This window comes from Myotis nattereri (genome assembly GCF_964212035.1).
Source record: "Myotis nattereri genome assembly, chromosome: 5".
Taxonomy (NCBI): Eukaryota; Metazoa; Chordata; class Mammalia; order Chiroptera; family Vespertilionidae; genus Myotis; species Myotis nattereri.
The window spans coordinates 92,645,771-92,663,804 of NC_138080.1; the positions used below are offsets into that span (position 1 = coordinate 92,645,771).

Sequence of the window (18,034 nt, forward strand, 5' to 3'; positions counted from 1 at the left end):
AATGTATTAAAAACAATTTCAAATGACATTGCACGTGCGATCCAAGTGTGTTGTTGCAGCCAGCGACCTGCCAGCACACAGCAGAGGCTCGGCAGGACGCGCCCCATAAGCCCCTGGTACCCAGAGCCTGGCGCTCGCCTCCTTCCTCTCCTCCCGGGCCTCTGGGGTCGGCCGCGGTGGTGGGGTCCTCTGCGCGGGCCTTGGCTCACTGGTTTAACTCCAGCGCCCAGACTTGCTGTGGCCAGCCTGTGCGCCCTTTAATCCTCTTCTCGCCTGGGCCCAGGGCAGGAGGAAAGCCTTCGTGCTGCTGCTGCCAGAGGACATGCACAAAAAAAGAGGCGAGAGAGACAGGTTTAAATTTTTCTGCTCCAGTCGCCAGAGCGTAGAGTGGGGTCGGGAGAAAGGTGTTGGGAGCAGTAACTGGGAGCCTTTAAATAAGTGACGGATTTCTGTTTGTGAAATAGGCAAACAAGCTCATAAAATTTGCCTTTATGCTCCAAGTCCGGGGGTGGCGGCAGTATGGGCTGGGCAGCTGCTGGGGGTTCCATAATGAGAATTTTCTGTGTCTAGTGAAATTGATGCGCCTAGGTTTGGCGTGATGGCGCCCGAGAGAGACTGCAGGGATTGGAATGGGAGGGGTGAGAACCCACAGTTTTCCCGCCCGCGCTCAAGGACCTGCTCTCCCCACACAGACCCCGGGCTTTCCAATCTGGTTTAGCCCCTGGGCTTGGACACTGGGTTGGATCCCCACCCGCCCGCTGGTGCTGGGTAGCTTCAGACGGCTGGGCAAAGGGTACTCTGCCTGGCCTACTATTCCACACCCCCTTCCCCGCTCTCCAGCGGCGATTCTTGAAAAGGCGGTGAAGTGTAGAAGGTGGGAATACGCCCAGTAACTACTGCCACCGAGGCGTCGCTGGGCCTGCATCTCCTCTAGCTGAGGGCAGAGGTTTACGGACTCGATGCCTATCTTTCCCAGTCTCCCCCGTTGAGCTTTCCCTAGTTTGCTACAGCCTCTGCGGGTCAGACCAAACCCAGCGGGGCTCTCTAGTCAGCTTCCTCTGGCAGCAGCCTGAGCCGGAGCGGACTAACCTAGAGAAACTAGTTCTCTAGCCTGGAAATCTCCACCCTCTGAGGTTCCACAGCTCTGGGCCAGCAGAATCAGGCTTCAGAAAATGTCTCCCTCACTGGAGAGGATGGAGAAAGGCCAAGTAGAGGCTGTGCTCTCCAAAGCCAAAAGAAGTTAGTGAGACTCTCCCTTGTTGATGTGGACACACCAAACCATCAAGGTCGCCCTTGGAACTAGCCCGTGGGAAGTGGTGCTCTGGACTGAGAGTAGAAGACCTGACTTGTTTTACCCCAGCTGCATCTCTGACTCCTCAGGCAGGCGGCCTTCACCTCCAGTCCCTCTCTGGGCCTCAGTTTCCCTGTCTATAGGAGGATGGAGGTAGACTAGCCTCTCCAGCAAAGGTCCTTTGAAAACAGTAACTAAGTCCGTAAGCATAAATTCACACTCAGGCACATTAAGTAAGGAACTCCTACAGCATTCTTAAAGTGGCTTCCAGGAGAGCCAGGGGGAGCTAAGAACCCCTCGAAATTGGAAGCGAAATATATGTGTATTTTCTCCGGGTCTTAAGCTTCCAATGGATTCTTAAAAGGGACTCCATAGCCCCTCCAAAAAAGTTAAGACTATGTCTTCATTCACAGCCTTACAAACAGTATCCCTCATTACGTTCATATGTTAATCTTTCTCCCTCACGCACACAATCCCACATTCCGACCATCTCAGAACTTCCCGCAGCCTCTCAAAATCTCGCACACCGCAACACAGGCTCCTCCACGGCGCGCTCGCCTGCCAGTGCCCACCGCTCGCGCCCTGGGCTGGAGTTTAGAAGCCCCCGAACTTACCAGCTCCCTTTTCCGCTTGCTCTCGCGACCGCCATCCACCTTCTTGATTTCGGCCTTGAAGGCCTCGGGGTCGCCGGCCTGTGCGTCCTTGGCCAGCACGTCCATCAGGTAAGCGATGTAGCTGGTGGCCAGGCGCAGAGTCTTGATCTTGGAGAGCTTGGTGTCGGCCGGCACGTTGGGGATGCACTCGCGCAGCTCCGCAAACGCGCTGTTAATGCTCTCCGTGCGCTTCCGCTCCTTCTTGGGTCCTGAGCCTTTCCGCCGGCCCAGGCGGCCGCTGAGGGCCTCCAGGCTCCCCGGGCTCTGGCCGGACCTGGCGTCTGGGACGTAAGCGGCAGAGGCCGCCGCTGCTGTGGGTGGTGGCCCGCCGGTGGGGAAGTCCGGAGCAGCGTCAGGGGGACTCAGCAGCCAGCTCTGGAAGTAGGGCCGCTCCTGGTGACAGCGCGAGGCCGGGCCGAAGAGGAAGGGCTCGTGGAGCACCGGGTGCGCGGGGTGCGGGTGGTGATGGTGGTGATGGTGTGAGTAGCTGCCCACGAGGTTCATGTTGGAGCGGCACCTGGTCTGCACCGCCAGCCCACTTAGTGCCGCCCCATGCACTCCCGAGACGACCGAGGCCACCCGTGAGCTCGCGGCGGCGCTCCCGAGGGGGCGCGGGCTTGGGAGAGTCCCAGACAAGGCGGTGGGTGCGCGGGGCTTGGGGAGAGTCCCGGGCCGGGCTAAGGAAGCGACGCGCAGCCTGCCGCTTCCGTGGCGGTGCCACGAACTGAGGATACAGATACAGATGCGGCGTAGAGACCTGTTTAACCCTTCTGCGGCCTCCCCTTCAGGGTCTGGCTTATATACGGCCACGGCTTTGATGTCAACCTCTCCCTGGAACCAATGGCAGGGGGGTGGGGGTGGCCGTCCCTGTTTTTTAAGCTCAGCTTGAGCCACTCGCCTCCAGGCTGCCTGCGGGGGGGACAGGGAGGCGGCCCGCTTCGCCCCTCCCCCTCCCGGTGTTCGGCTGGGGTGGGGGAGGCAGGGGCAGCGGACTCGAGGCACAGGCCTGGCAGCGCCCTGAAAGGTGGTTGCCACCCGCTCCCCCAAAACCAAGGGGGAAAATCTAGAGTCATCTTGGGAAAAGGTCTCCTAGAGCCCACCCTTTGACTTCACACAGGGAAACAGGGTCAGAGAAAGAAAGGTTCTTGTTCTAGCTAGACCCTCCAGAATTTAAAACGGGAATCCCAGAGGTCGCCAGTCCCGAACTCCACTGCCCCGCTTGGCGTCAGAGGCAGAAGATGAGGGATCGCTGTGGAGGCAGGGTAGGCCCCTGGCGTTCCTCCCCAAGCACCCCAGTCACGAGCCCCATCCCGCCGGAGAGGGAGCAGTTCCGCACGGGTCCTGCGCCCGCCAACTCCAGCCAAGTCGGTTGCGCTGTGGCAGATCGCCGCCGCTCCGCGCCACGGGCCGGCTCGCGTCCGACTGCTCCGCCGAGTCGCCGTCGCTTGAGAAGGTTCGATTCTGTAAGAGACGCCAGTGCCAAGGCTCGCGCCGCGAGAAGTGAGCGGTGTACACGCACCGAGGACATCCACACTGGCGCCAGGCTCCCTCGGCGGGAGGAGCGCACCCTCGGACACGCACCGCAATGACGCTGTTCGGACCTCCGCTATTTCCCCTCAGGCCCGGGCCTGTCCCAGCCTCTGCTCAGGAGCCTCTCCCTGGGCTGCGCTGGGACCTGGAATTCCCAGGGCGATGGCGCTTCTGGCTGGGTTCCCTGTCTTACCTCTCGTTGCAGTAGCTCCCAGCTAACGTCCTCCTACCTGGATCCCTCCACCTCGCCCACCTTTCCCAGCCCCCCTTCCCTGGGTGGGGTAGAGGGAGTGTGCCCAACTCTCAAAACCAGTGTGGAGGTGAGGATGGAAGGAGGGGAAGAGCAATATGTGGCTGCTCTTTTTAGAGGACAAATTCATTTCTTTACCCGTTCATTTAATAATTTATTGGTGCCCACTATGTGCCTGGCACACTTAGTCCAAAGGCAGAGGGGGAAAGGCCAATTCTTTCCTGAAGAGACAGAAAAAGTGAGGCTCAGAGATGAACGACTTTCCTTGCATCCCACAGCCAGTGGATACTGTGTTATTTCCTCTCCTGAACAAGGGAGTAAATGGAAAGGGATGGGGGGCGGGAGGGGGGAGGCAGGGAGACACTATAGGAGAGAAGGAGACAAAAGCTTTGTCCCGGGCTGGCCAGTTCCCCTGGTCCCCTAGGGCTGTGGGCCCTAGAGGTGCGTGGGGGGAGGGAAGTCCTAGTTTCCTGCCTGAGGCTTGCTGGAAACCCGCCGCTCTCCGGGCGCCTGGCGCCAGCAGCGCTGGGGTTGGGCCCAGCAGAGCCAGAGGTTCAAGGGGAGGGAGTGCCCGGCGCCCAAACCCACCTCGGCTCTGCGGGGTCCCGCGCCTCCCTGGCGTGGAGGCTCTCCTGAGCGCGTCGGGTAGGGAGAGTAATTACTATGTGGAGAAGGACCCCAGTCTTCAACACACACCCAGCCTTTGTCCTAATCCAGGCAGGATCTGCACTTAGAGACTCCCAATGTGGCACACCCAGCCCAAGATTGCACATGCACGCGTACTCGCACAGCGGATCACCCTGACTCACCCGCATACACAGAGGTCCGTATGTCCAAAAGTATGTGTGTTCTCAGGATAACACAGGTACACCCACACAGGACAGCATTTCAATATTCATGCATTCCCAGGATTTTACACATTATCTCTCTGTCACCCACCCACGGGCACACATCCCCATGCAGATAGGTTGCAGCTGAGCCACTCCAAAGGCTTCGTGTGGGCATGCATAAGACACCACCTTCCAGTAGAGGCACGCACATTCCACATAAATAACACACCACTGTAGGGTGCTGCACAGCGTCTTATGCCACAATTGTGCATGGGTGCAGTTTGTATTTCCTTACATTTCCCCACAATTATATGCACAGCACAAATGTCCAAAAACTGCATCATGCATTTCGTGTATTCTCAGTGTCACAACTAAACCTTCAGTCCCACAAACACACACAAGTACACCGCCATGATTACTGCTATATATGCACAGGTGCTCAGAAATAGATGTTTTCACATGTTTGCACATTACACACTGACACACACACGCTCAGTTCGACATCTGTTCTGTCTTACATAGCCATGTGCACACACTGATGAAGTCATGTTGAATAATAGTATGCATATTATCACAGCATGCACATGAATGAGGCACACACACACACAGGCACACACAATTATCCACATACTCACAAATTCATGCTCCAGCACCCATCCATGCGTCCCAATCCTTTTCCTGTGGTTACACAACACCAGCCTGTTTAGTGGGATGGGGAATACATGATCAGTACTGGGTGATGAGTCCCAGTTCCATCAGACCCCTTGAGGGCCCCAAGATTGCCCTGCTTCCCCCACCCCATGCACAGGTAGGTGCTTAAAGAGCAGGGTGCTCCCAGCCACCTGGGACCCAGAAAGAGCTGCTCCCTCCCCCCACCCTCTTCCCTCAAAGATTGTGAAGGATTCGAAGTCTTTCGGATGAGCGGTGCCTGCTCTGAGAGTGAGGCCCTAGGGAATCCACCGGGACTCCAGGCTAGGCCGGGCTGGGCGGTCTCCTGCAGGATGGACGCCTGGGAGATCTCCAGTGCCTGCATAGACCACAAGGCGCCAAAGCTTCAAGCCCCGGCCTTCTGGGAGCCCCCAAGGCACTTTTAACTCCAGCCTGACTTAGGCGCATCTGGAGTACAGAGGAATGGGATGATGGGGACCTGGTGAGGGTGTTCCCTGCAGAGGGGCAGGGAGAGAGGCTGGGACCCAGGAGTTTGACCAGAATTGCTTTAAGCTGAGAACAAGAGTTCTGGCTCTGACTATCACCTCAGTATCCCTTTCCCGCTTCAGAGCCTCAATTTCTCTATTTTCAGAAGGGGATAGGATCGATAGTCTGTAATTCCCAGCCCTAGTTCCCTCTCCCCACACTCCAATTTAGCACTTGGGCCAAGAGAGGATTCCGCTGTCTCTGGGCCCACATCTGTAGACCAAGGACTGGGGACTCGGAGGTCCTGCCCGCCAGTCTCAGTCCCCCTGCCCTGCCTCCTCTGTGGTGCTCACCTAGATAGCAACTTTAGAAGGTCTGGTGCTCAGCATTGTCAAACATGTGCTTCCTTCTCCAGCTGTGCTGGTGAGGTTGGACAAGAACTTCTCACCCCATTTGATAAGTTAGAGAGTTTAAGCACATAGAGATTGGAAATTGTATTAAAGGAGTGTTGAAGAAAGCCTGGCAGTGGGATTGGGCCCACCTGGGTTGAAACCCAGACAGAACTGTCATTCCTCTATTCAGATCTTGTTTCCTCCTCCCTAAATTGGGGGTTGGAGGCTGGTGAGGAATAGCTGTCAAGGTTTAAGGGAAATAATATAGGTGAAGCTCTCAGCACAGGAACAGTAGACTGTTTTTAGGAATTAATTTCACAGGGGAAGAAATGGAGGCACATATCCACACGATTACATCGCCCTGGGTGTGATGGAGAGGCTCTCTATTCCAATCTGATCGGGCCTGTTTTTTACCACCTTGAGTCCTCTTTCCCCACTGACCCTACAGAACCCCACCCTCATAGGCTGGGGGGCGGGGGGGCGAGAAGACCAGGCATTGCCAGGTGTGGCGATGATGCTGCCAGAGACCTGAATTCCATTCCAGATCCCACCCACCTCCATTTCATTCGCTGTGATTTGTTTGTTTGTTTTGGGATAGTCTTGCATCCTCCAGGTTCCCCCACCTGTAGAGTGGACCCTCTTTATATATTTTTTATTGATTTATATGTTATTGATTTCATAAAGGACGGGAGAGGGAGAGAGAAGTAGAAACATCAATGATGAGAGAGATCATTGATCCACCTCCTTTCCTGCATACTTCACACTGGGGATCGAGGCTGCAACCCACACATATTGACTAAAAATGGGCTCTGACCTCCATGCTCAACCACTGAGCCACCCTGCTGGGCAGTGGACCCTCTTTCTTCAAGTCTCATACCTCCAGAGTGACTGGGGAGTCTGCCTGGAGACCCCTCTCCCTGCCCTTGCCTCATTTCTCCCCTCACTCCCACCCAAGGGACTGGCAGACCTCAGAGAGCCCGCACAGGCGCCTACCGCAAACCTTCTCCCGCCTCCGAGTCTTGTGACCTTGACGCCACCAGCAATCCCCGCACCGGACCTCTTATCTAAATAGGGCCGTAAATCAAGGACCTGTCAGGGCGCGGGTAATTACAGGAACTCCATAAAAAGGACCCGGCCGGCCGCCTGTTTATATTAGCGCGGTGTAAAATATTCTCGCTGTCTTGGGGAATCGCGTCGCGCAGTAACGCGCCATAAATCAGCCCGTGGGCCATTTACCCCGCAGCTTGAGCGGGCAAATCCCTTAAACTTTTCTCTGCCGCATCTAAAGAGTGTCTGGGACCTTCCAATCTGACCCAGCCTTCTTCCCGAGGCCGGTGAATAATCACGGCAGGGGAGAGATAGGAAACGGCTCTTCGAAGCTCCTTGCCTTGGCCAGTGTGGGAAGGCAGGACCAAGAGGGAACCAGCCCAGAGAGGGGAAGGAGCTTCCCTAAGGGCACACAGCCAATAAGTGACAGGAGAGGGCAGAGCCAGACCTCTAGGGGAGACTTGGGTTCCATGGTAGCCCCTGTCTTTCCCTTGTTCCCCCTTTTCCTGGATGAGGGGTGATCTTGCCAGGGAAGGTCCAAGCCACAGGCTGACATTCTCTACCTTTCACCTGGGTGGGGTGGGAAGGGGGGGATTGCTGAGCTTCCTGCAGTTGCGCACAGAATTATCTGCGAATGCTCCTGTGTGCAACAGAAGCCTCGGATCCCTATACGGTCCGGTCCCTTGTTAGCAGGTGGCACAGCCCAGGCCCGGAGCAGGGCGCGCACACAGCTAGAGATCAGATGCTCCACTGCTGAAATCATCTATTCTGGCTTATCTCCCCCACTCTTTCCTAAAGAAGAACTAAGGGGTGGGAGGCAGCAACCCTATCCAGTCTCAGGTTTGTAACAGCCACAAAAATACAAGATCTATTTAAGCAAACCTAATGCCGCCCATTGTCTAATGAGTAACACAAAGCAAGCTTATGGAAAAAGAATATTAAATTTTCCGTGTCTTCCCTCAGGGCTGGGACCTGAGGATTCCAGGGAGAATGAAACATCTTCCTTCCCCATCCCTTTCCCTTCCGAAGTCTGTAAATGACAACGTGTTTACACAAGTTTTTATGTCGTCTGAGCTGTGTCCCGGCTCCGTTTCCTCCTCTGTGTATTTTCCACGGGGAGAGGCGTCTGCTTCGGGACGTGTTCAACTTAAACAGAACCCCGTCTGATTGGAAAATGTATTTATTTGAAAAATCATAACTCACAGTTTTGGTGAAAACAGCCCCCAAATTTATGGGATCGGATCGCTTGGGGCACGTGGGTTGTAAATCAAAAAGCCCTGACGGCCCCCTCCCCTGCCACGTCCCCACAGCAGGTCCAGTCGGGGGCGACAGGCCCCCTCCCTGTCCACCCCGGGCCCTCCCAACCCTCCCTGCCATAATCCCTGCTGCATGCTAGCTGGCAGGTGGATTTCATTCTGGCTCTTTTCACCCAGCCCCTGTTGCTTTCCGGACAATTTCATCCCGGCCAGCCTCACCAATCGGTTTCAGGTGGTCCCTGAACGTGTTCTGTTGTGCACTAGTATGTTTTAGGCATCTCTGTGGGGTTTTTTTGTTATTTTTTTTCCTTTGTTGCAGGCTACCTAGTTTCGAGGCGCTCAGTTGCACCCAGGTTGCTTGTTGCTGAGCCCTAACTGACTGCTCAGTTGTGTGCCAGGCTGTTTTATGCCAAGAGGTTTCCTCCTGGTCAATGTCACGAAAAAGCCAGTTTCACCGCCTGACTATTGCTTCCCAAGTCAGGGTTCCCCACCACCACCACCATCACTCCTTCCTCCATGCAATCTGAATGCCACGGGTAGGATCAACCCACTCCCCTATCTCCTGGATCCTTCTGTTATCTGACCCCCAGCAAAGGACTGGGAAAAGGCTGGGGCTGGGGACGTGTTCAAAAGAAAGGCACAAGTCCCAACAGCTGGGGAGCCCCGTGGTCCAACCAGAGCTGGGAGCACAGGGCCTTCACAAGTAATCACCAAGTAGTATCTCTCCTAGTCTCTCTCTCTCTCTCTCTCTCTCTCTCTCTCTCTCTCTCTCTCTCATAGTCTTTCTCTCTCTCATCTCTCCGCCTTTTTTTTTTTACTACGGATCATGCACTTCTCTAGCATCGTCCCAACGGGGAACAGGGCAAGCTGTCTGCTCCAGGCTCAGTCCCTCTAAGCTCTGTCTCAGGAAAAGGGTTTGAGAAAGATTCCCAGGCAAAGGAGCGCACCGGCTACACGGTTCTGCGCAAGAATGGCGGCAAGGTAGCGCGGGGGATGCGAGGCAGTGTGGGGGTCCGGGCTGTGTAGGATTCCAAGATTGTGTGGCAACTCACCCCAACCCTTCAGCTCTGCCTGCTGTCCACGTCCACCCGTCCGCGCAGCCACTCCTGCCGGGAGTGATCCATACGCAGGAGCATTTGGTTCCAAGAAATGCAAGACATTTCGGTAAAGAAAACGTAGCTGTATTAACCTATTCCGTGCTGGGAGACCAAGACCTGGTGTGCGGTACAATGGGTCAGAACTGGCGAGGGACAGCGGGCGCCTCTCTGGCTGCTCTCCCTTAAAACTTAAGGCTCAGGGAAGAGAAGAGTCCCTCCTTCCTTCGGCCTCAGTTCCGCCTTGCTCTAATGAGCCAGGGGACCCGCGCCGGTAACAGGAGCGGAGCAAGATATGGAGGCGGAGGCATTAATCTTGGGAAACCTGAACTTCTCTGCCAGGAATCCCCCAGGACCGTAAGTGCTTGGGCGCTAGTTTGGGGAATAGATCGGCAGCGGATACACTGACTGGTGAATATTCTGGGCTCCTCACCTTTTCCCTTCCGTGTAAAGGCATTCAGAAAGCGAGTCTGTGGTAAGAGATTGTATCATGATCAGTCTTCATATTTTAAACGGGGCTAGGGTACATCCGTCATCTTTCCCATAATGGTCAACTGTAAACACGCTGTAAACGAGAAAAACAAAAGGGGGTTTAATGTTGACACTGGGGAAATGCTTAGCTGTGGCGTTGCTGAGGAATTGGCAGGCTCTCCAGTCCTTTGGGGGAGAAGTTAAGTGCTCCGTGTTTGCGCTTCTTCCCATTGAATTTCTAAATCTCTCAGGGGTCTTCTTTGTCTCTTTATTTTAAGGAGGAAAGGCTTTCTGTAACAAGTCAGGGATGGTTAAAAGGGCGTTGGCTTGGGAAAGAAGTGGAGTAGAGTCAGAACTTCAAACTTTGCAGACAGGGTCTTGATCCTTTTCATTGTCAACTCACCCTTCTTACCGGCACTGGCCTCAGTCAGCCTCTTACTGCCCTACCAGTCCCCTTTCTGAAGTGCACTTTTGCTCTGGAGGGGAGAGATGAGAAGACAAGTTTAATGATGGAAAGAGGAAAAACAAAACAAAACAGAAACCAGAAAAGAAAGGTGAGAGGCCTGAATGGTGACTGGAGAAAAGGAACATACACTTTGGCTTACTTCATTATCAGAGCAAGTTCCCTTCCGGAAAGCCTGGGTGTGACCAGCTCTTCCCTAGCCACAGGGACACCCGTGTCACCTCACCCTCACACACCACGGGACACGAGGACCGTTGGTCACAATAGCTTCCCCAAACCATCCAGAGCATGGAGCAAATGCACACACACAAAAAAGTCACAGTGGAACCCAGCCCCAAACGCAAACCAACTGCTGGCAATTATTAAATTCATTTTCATCCATGCAAACAAGGTTCCCAAAGAGTCTATAAGAGAAAGAGAAAAAAAAAAAAAAAACAACAAAGGTGGCAGAAGAGAGACAGAAAAGGAAAGCCTAGAGACCAGAGCAGAAATTAATGTAATTACCTCTTGTCCCGGCCATAAATTCCGCAGAGGAAATCAAATCTTTCTGTGCATGTGTATAAAAACCAATCAGTCTATGGAGCTTGCCAAAACCCATTATGTCTTAAACTGGGTATCCTAATTGAATGAATCTGAATGTACCAGGCAACCAGGCATCAACCCAGCCAGGTTTTTCCAAGGGCATTTGCCACGGAGTCAGAGAGGATAAACATTGGTTGGAACCACACACTCATCAGCTTGCTTGTGGAAAAGGAGAACCTTCCTGAGCTGGGCGCTGGCAGATGCATCCTAACATTTTGCATCAGATTGTAATGGAATATTTCTCATAAACAGCCAAGTGTCTCTCCCAGCCACTCACCTGACATGTTTCTTGTTGTTTAACTTCAGATCTGACAGATGATGATAACCTGGAAAAGAGAGAGGTTACAAATGCTGAGGGCTGTGAGGCTGGGCAGTGTAAAGGGGGCCTAATCAAGACCTGGGACAGGGCTGTGATTTGTAGGGCCCAGAAAAGCTGTTATGCACCCCCCCCACCCACCCACCCAGCAAGCAAGGTGGGCTGAGAGAAGGGACTAGCCTGTGGGAGGAAAGAAGCCCTCAGAACACAGAGCTTTGGGCTGCTTGCTCTAAGGCAGAGATTTTCAACCTTTTTTTATCTCATGCTACACAGAAACTAATTACTAAAGTTCTGCAGAACACCCAAATATATATTAATTTTTTGCCTATCTTACAACATAAATATATATAATTTTAATATTTAAAATGTATAATTTTAATTCATTCACACTGGATGGCTGTTGTTGTGTTGGCTGTTGTCATTTTTTAATTTGACAATCTAAGGGAAAAGAGGTGAGTGCTCCTGACTAACTACTGAGGTATTGCTTGTTTTAAAAGTTCTTGGGCACTCCAGCGTGCTCTGGGCACACTGGTTGAAAATCGCTGCTCTAAGGAAATGCGCCACTTGGTTTGTTGTATTCGATTTGCAAGCTGGAAAACGTCCTGTCCCCTCCCTCCACCTCGCTCCCCACTCTCTCCATCGTGCACGCCTGCTCTCACAGGCACACTGATTTATAGCACCTGTTAAAAACACATAATGGATGCAATTAGTTGTGGCACTGGAGGAAAAAAAGGGAGGAGTTGACTTTATTCCAATAAAAGATTAATGTGTTTGTTTTCATGAGCTTAGTGCATTAATTTAAATTTCTGGGCTCTTTTTTTTTTTTAATTGCTGATGTTTTCTTTGCTACGTGGGAATCATTGTAATAGCCATTCTCAAAATTCAGTGGGTATCACAATCCTCTGGGTGAAAACATTTCCAATGCAGGGACCCCTGTAGGAGAGGAGTGCGCATGGAAGCTGCGTAGTCAGTAAAGCTCACTAGCAGATTTTGATGTAGGAACTGTGCTTTGAGAATATGACTTATGTGCATATAGTAGAGACTCAAGAGTAACCTATTAACTGACATAAAATCTTTCTCTTATCATCTATGTGACTCCAGTCCAAATATATGTATATATGCACAAATAAATGTGGTACATGTCTACTGCAGAAAATATAGAAAAACATAGGGAGAAAATGAAAAATTCTTTGATCCTAAGCTATTTAAGCTGTCTGGCTATAGCTTTTTTTTAAAATATATTTTATTGATTTTTTACAGAGAGGAAGGGAGAGGGATAGGAGTTAGAAACATTGATGAGACAGAAACATCAATTCAGCTGCCTCCTGCACACTCCCTACTGGGGATGTGCCCACAACCAAGGTATATGCCCTTGACCAGAATCGAACCTGGGACCCTTCAGTCCGTAGGCTGACGCTCTATCTACTGAGCCAAACCAGTTAGGGCTGGGCTGTACCTTTTTTATTTTTTATTATTATTTTTTAAATAATATATTTTATTGGTTTTTTACAGAGAGGAAGGGAGAGAGATAGAGAGTTAGAAACATCGATGAGAGAGCAACATCGATCAGCTGCCTCCTGCACATCTCCCACTGGGGATGTGCCCGCAACCCAGGTACATGCCCTTGACCGGAATCAAACCTGGGACCCCTCAGTCCGCAGGCCGACGCTCCATCCACTGAGCCAAACCGGTTTCAGCTGGCCTGTAGCTTTTTTAAATAAATCCTATAGACTCTAAAAGGAGACAAGGCTCTTGTCCTCACCAGTCCTACCCTTAGCACCCAGCACACATCTGCCACATAGTAGGACCTCCAAAAATATTCACTGGAAGAAATAATTGGCTAAATGAAGCTGTGGGTTTAGATGATCTCCAAAGTCAGTTCCAACCCTAACATTCCAGTTTTCATTCTCTGCCCGAGGGGGAAAAATGTAATTGCATAAAATCAGATATATTTGTTACCAGGACCCTTGACATTTAAACACGGGCATGTTTCTTCTCCATGTCTTGTCACTTGATCTGACAGCTTTCTGCTTGTTCTATCTGATATTAGTTTAGAGTTGTCCCTGCCTGAGGCAGCCCAGCTATCTTTGTGAGCAGGAATTGAATTGGGCAGTCCCCACCTTATACCAAACCAAATCATCAGAATAGATTTTGAAGACTCCAGAAAATAGCTCAGACAGCCCCAGAAACAGGATAAGGGGGTGTTTATAATTCACAAATGTGCAATTCTTTCCTGAAACTATGAGGTGGGCTCCCACTCCTTCTGTCACAGCACACTAATACCAACGACAGCTACATTGAGCTCTTACTGTATGCCACGCACTGTATACACATTTCTCATTTAATCCTTAGAGCAACACTATCAACTCCATTTTATATACACATGGAGTTCATTCCCAAGGTCACTCAGCTAGAGAAGTAGGATTCAAATCCAGGTCTCCATGATTCCGAAGTCCTTGTTTTAACCACTACAATGATATGTATGTTGGGGAAAAAGAGGGAGTTAAAATGCTAAAAATATCTTTCTCCAACAGTAGTCTGACAATAATGGACTCTATTTAGTAGAAGACTATGAACAATGCAACTTCATTTTACTTCCTCACCCCAGACACTAAGACTTCTTCCTGGTACATGGAGATCATGTTCATCGTTTTAATCATAGCATTAGGTGCTCATCAGCTTGCATCTAAATCAATGACTCATCATAATGAGGTTATAAACCCTATGAGGGGAGGAGCCAAAGCTGTTCTATTCATTGACATATCCCCAGCACTTAGCACAGTGCCTACACATAGAAATTACTCAATAAATAGTTATTGAATGAATGAATGAATCATAATTTGCTTAACACAGGCAATTCAGAGGCATGCCTCTGGTGATAGGATCATCCAGAACTTAATCATACAGTGCCCATCACCTGGTGGGGTGGTGCTTAGGAAGACATGGTTGAAGGAACCATCTTTTAGGAGGAAAGATGACATGTGGAATTTTTAAAATAAAGTCTCACCCAAATTAGTAAAATGGGACAAAAATAGATTCTCCACCTTAGTGAAGTCCCTTGCTGCCTCCTTCATGAGGAAGGATGTGGTTTCTGCTCTTAGCTCTGTGCCCTTCATTATGTGACCTCAGGCCCCAGATCCTCCCCAGGGACCCTCCAGTCCTGAAGGTCTGTGTCTTTGGCCCTAAATTGTGTGACCAGTGCCAGAGCTAGTCTGCACCTGGCATAGAGTAAGACGTCAGCCAAGTTCATTGGAATGATGCGAGGTCTGCATCTACTCCTTGATTCCAGAAGTCATACTTTACACCTACTTTCATTGACACTGTTAGAATGAATTTCTAGGGGAAAAGTGAATATGATCTTATGACTAGTTTTTAAAAAAGCAGAACACAAAATTAAACATATTGGGCTTTTTCCCTCCAAAATAAGAAAGCCTTTATATGTAAGACAAAGCAGTAACATAAACCCACATCCATATGCAAGTGAGAGATTTCACTAGGTTTTCTAAAAGCTGCACTCAGGTGTCTACTAAAAACCAAAACCTTCAAATAGGTGTATGATAGAAGACATCCCAAAACAATCATTGTTGGTGGACTCATTGGTGGGGTTGTGCATGATATTTTTGCCAACTTAGGCAATAAAAAATAGTAATGTCAACACTTATTTGGCACTAAAAATGTAGTAGGCAGTGTATTAAGTACTTTGCAGGGGTTATCTCATTCATCTCAAAAGTACTTCATCATAAAAGTGCAGTTGTTTCCAACTGAGACACAGAGAATGTACGTAACTTGTCCAAGGTTCCCCAGCTGGTGAGAGGTAGAGCTGTGATTTGAACCCTGTTGATTCTCCAAACACATTCAGGAAAGGATGGAAAAAAGAGAGACGGAGAAGGGAAGGGAAGACAGGAGGAAAATAATTGCCCCATTGGTAAGAGTAGCTGGACCAAAGAAATGGAATGTCTGAGCTATCTGTTGTCTAACCTTGCATCAGAATCACCTGGGGGCTAGTTAGAAATGCAGAATCTTGGCTCCATCTCAGACCTACTGGATCAGAATCAGCATTTTAAAAACATTCCAGGGAATTTGTACCTACATGCAAGTTTGAGAAAACCAGTAATGGAAAATAGTTAACATAGCATCCATTTTTTAAAAAACAGAGTCCATTTGTGTTTGTCGGGGCTGGTACCACCTTATCAGAAATAGGGGCATAGCTGTATCAATCAGTGTCCTTCAAGTGCAAGTGGTGCCTGTTTACTGGACTGGGAAAATGCCTTAATGGATTGCAATCAGAAATTTTTTGTATTGATTTTTTATTGAGAGGGAGAGGAAAAGAGAAACTTAGATTTGTTGTTCCACTTATTTATGCATCCACTGGTTGATTCTTATATGTACCCTGACCAGGGATCAAACCCACAACCTTGGTGTATCAGGACAACACTCTAATCAATTTAGCTGCTTAGCCAGAGTCAGAAACTTTTTTTAAATGAACAGAATAGAAAATATCTGCCATCTACTAAAGGGAGGGTGTTATTGCATGAGACCTTTTTTTTTTTTTTTTTGGTAATGTGTGTGTGTTTTGGATCTTGAGGTACAATGTCTGTCTTATGTACACTCTGCCAAAAAAAAGTTTTAGCAACTGACCTTCATACCGTGGCCCGAAGCAGCCACGAAATTCCAGGCTGACATTCAGAGGTGTGGTGGATCTACTTCCTATTTCTGACAAATGTAGCAACTCTGAACAAAATCAGAGTTGACTGGCTGCAAGGGGAATGGATGTCTCAGAAAATATCTATCTTGCTGTCCAATTGCCAGGAAGATGGGTCCAGAGAGGGGAGGGACTTGTTCAAGGTCACACAGCAACACTAAGACTTAATCCTTTGGAAAGAAGAGCCTAACAATGTCAGGTCTTTCATTCCCTGTTTGTCCCCACCATGAAAGACTCGGGATGCTGGGGGCAATCTGGCTGGGAGGCCAAGCAGCCAAGGGACATGACTCTGGAATGTGTTGGGGAAACAAGACGCCTTCTCCTCCAGGCCCGACAAGCCAACAGGCCTACGTGTGGCCAGAAAGGACTCTGGTTATCTACCGTCCGCCTCTGTTTCGTTTGGTCTGTCAACTCCAGCAGCAAAGTGCCCGAAAGGTGTGAGGCTTGATAAAGTTGGGAAGGTAAGAGGGTAGAGGTGGCAGGACATCAGGGACCAGAGCTGGAGAGATGTCCCAGAACCTCTGCTTCTACGTTTCCTCTCCAGGGGCTGGGAAAGCCAGTCGGACCCTCCTATCTCCTTTTCTGGGTGTCGTGGCCGAGACCCCCCAATTTGTCTGGGTGGCTGGGTCTTCTCCATCTCAAGATGGAAGACGTTAAACTCTTAAAACTTGGATGCTGGAATCAGGGGATTTTGACTTAAAAAGAAGTCTGCCCTTCTTCCTTTTATGTTATTTTTTAATGCAAAAAGTAATGCTGCAGCCCTAGCCGGTTTGGCTCAGTGGATAGAGTGTCGGCCTGTGGACTGAAGGGTCCCAGGTTCGATTCCGGCCAAGGGCACATGCCTGGGTTGCAGGCTCGATCCCCAGTTGGGGGGCGGAGGGGGGGGGCATGCAGGAGGCGGCTGATCGATGATTCTCTCTCATCATTGATGTGTCTATCTCTCTGTCCCTCTCCCTTCCTCTCTAAAATCAACAAAAATATATTTTAAAAAAGTAATGCTGCAGAGAACTTGGGAAAGAGAGAAAAATACTTATAATCCTACCACCGATAACTGTGTCACCATTATAACATGAATGTTTTCCAAAATGAGGTCAGAAGGTCGATCCTGTTTCATTTTTCTCAATTAGCAAGGGGTTATGGGCATATTTTAAAAATGATGAAGAATTATTGTTAGTTTTTAAAACTTTAGGTGTGACAATGGCTTTGTGCCTATTCTTTTTTTAAAAGAGTCCTTTTAGAGATACATTCTATGCAGTATCTGAGTCAAATGATGCCTGGGTTCTCTTCAAAATAGTATGGGAAAGGGAGTAGGGTGGGAGTGGACAAGGTTGGCCTTAAGTTGGTAATTGTTGATATTCTCCCATCTACATTTTGAAAAGGGTTTTCTTTTTTTATATACATGTTTTTATTTTTTTATTTTTTTTAAATATATTTTATTGATTCTTTACAGAGAGGAAGGGAGAGAGATAGAGAGAGTTAGAAACATTGATGAGAGAGAAACATCGACCAGCTGCCTCCTGCACATCTCCCACTGGGGATATGCCCACAACCCAGGTACATGCCCTTGACCGGAATTGAACCTGGGACCCTTCAGTCCGCGGGCCGACGCTCTATCCACTGAGCCAAACCGGTCCCGGCTACATGTTTTTATTTTTTTATTTTTCTCAATTATAGTTTACACTCAATATGATTTTGTATTATTTTCAGAAGTACAGCGTAGTGGTTAGACAATAATATATAAAGTGTTCGCCCTGATATTTCTAGTACCCAACTGGCACCATATGTAGTTATCACAGTATTATTGGCTATATTTTCTATGGAGTACTTTTAAGTAAAAGCGTTTTTCAGTATTTCCCCGAAAGAGTCATTTTTCCCTGCACCCCAAATTCATCTCCTAGTGTTCTCCAGAGGAAGATCCGGGCTCAAGTCCGCTCATGCCTGAGTCCAGAGTGAGCCCCCTGAAGTCCCCGGACAAACATGGGCTCAGTTTCCCAGTCTGTAACCTGTGCTGGGGGACTGGATG

The 18,034-nt window shown here is 49.9% G+C and overlaps 1 protein-coding gene across 2 annotated transcripts; it reads right to left on the bottom strand.

Moving 5' to 3' along the window:
• Positions 1-205: 205 nt before the first annotated feature.
• On the bottom strand, positions 206-2,448 carry HAND1 (heart and neural crest derivatives expressed 1; the record flags this gene model as incomplete). 2 transcript variants are annotated; one of them, XM_081091110.1, is made up of 2 exons in its annotated part: positions 206-307; positions 1,906-2,448. In XM_081091110.1, the coding sequence occupies 2 exons, from the start codon at positions 2,446-2,448 to the stop codon at positions 206-208; spliced, it is 645 nt and encodes a 214-aa protein (XP_080947236.1). The 2 variants fall into 2 exon arrangements, with proteins under 2 accessions (XP_080947236.1, XP_080947235.1); XM_081091109.1 differs by having other exon boundaries at positions 206-310.
• Positions 2,449-18,034: the final 15,586 nt, after the last annotated feature.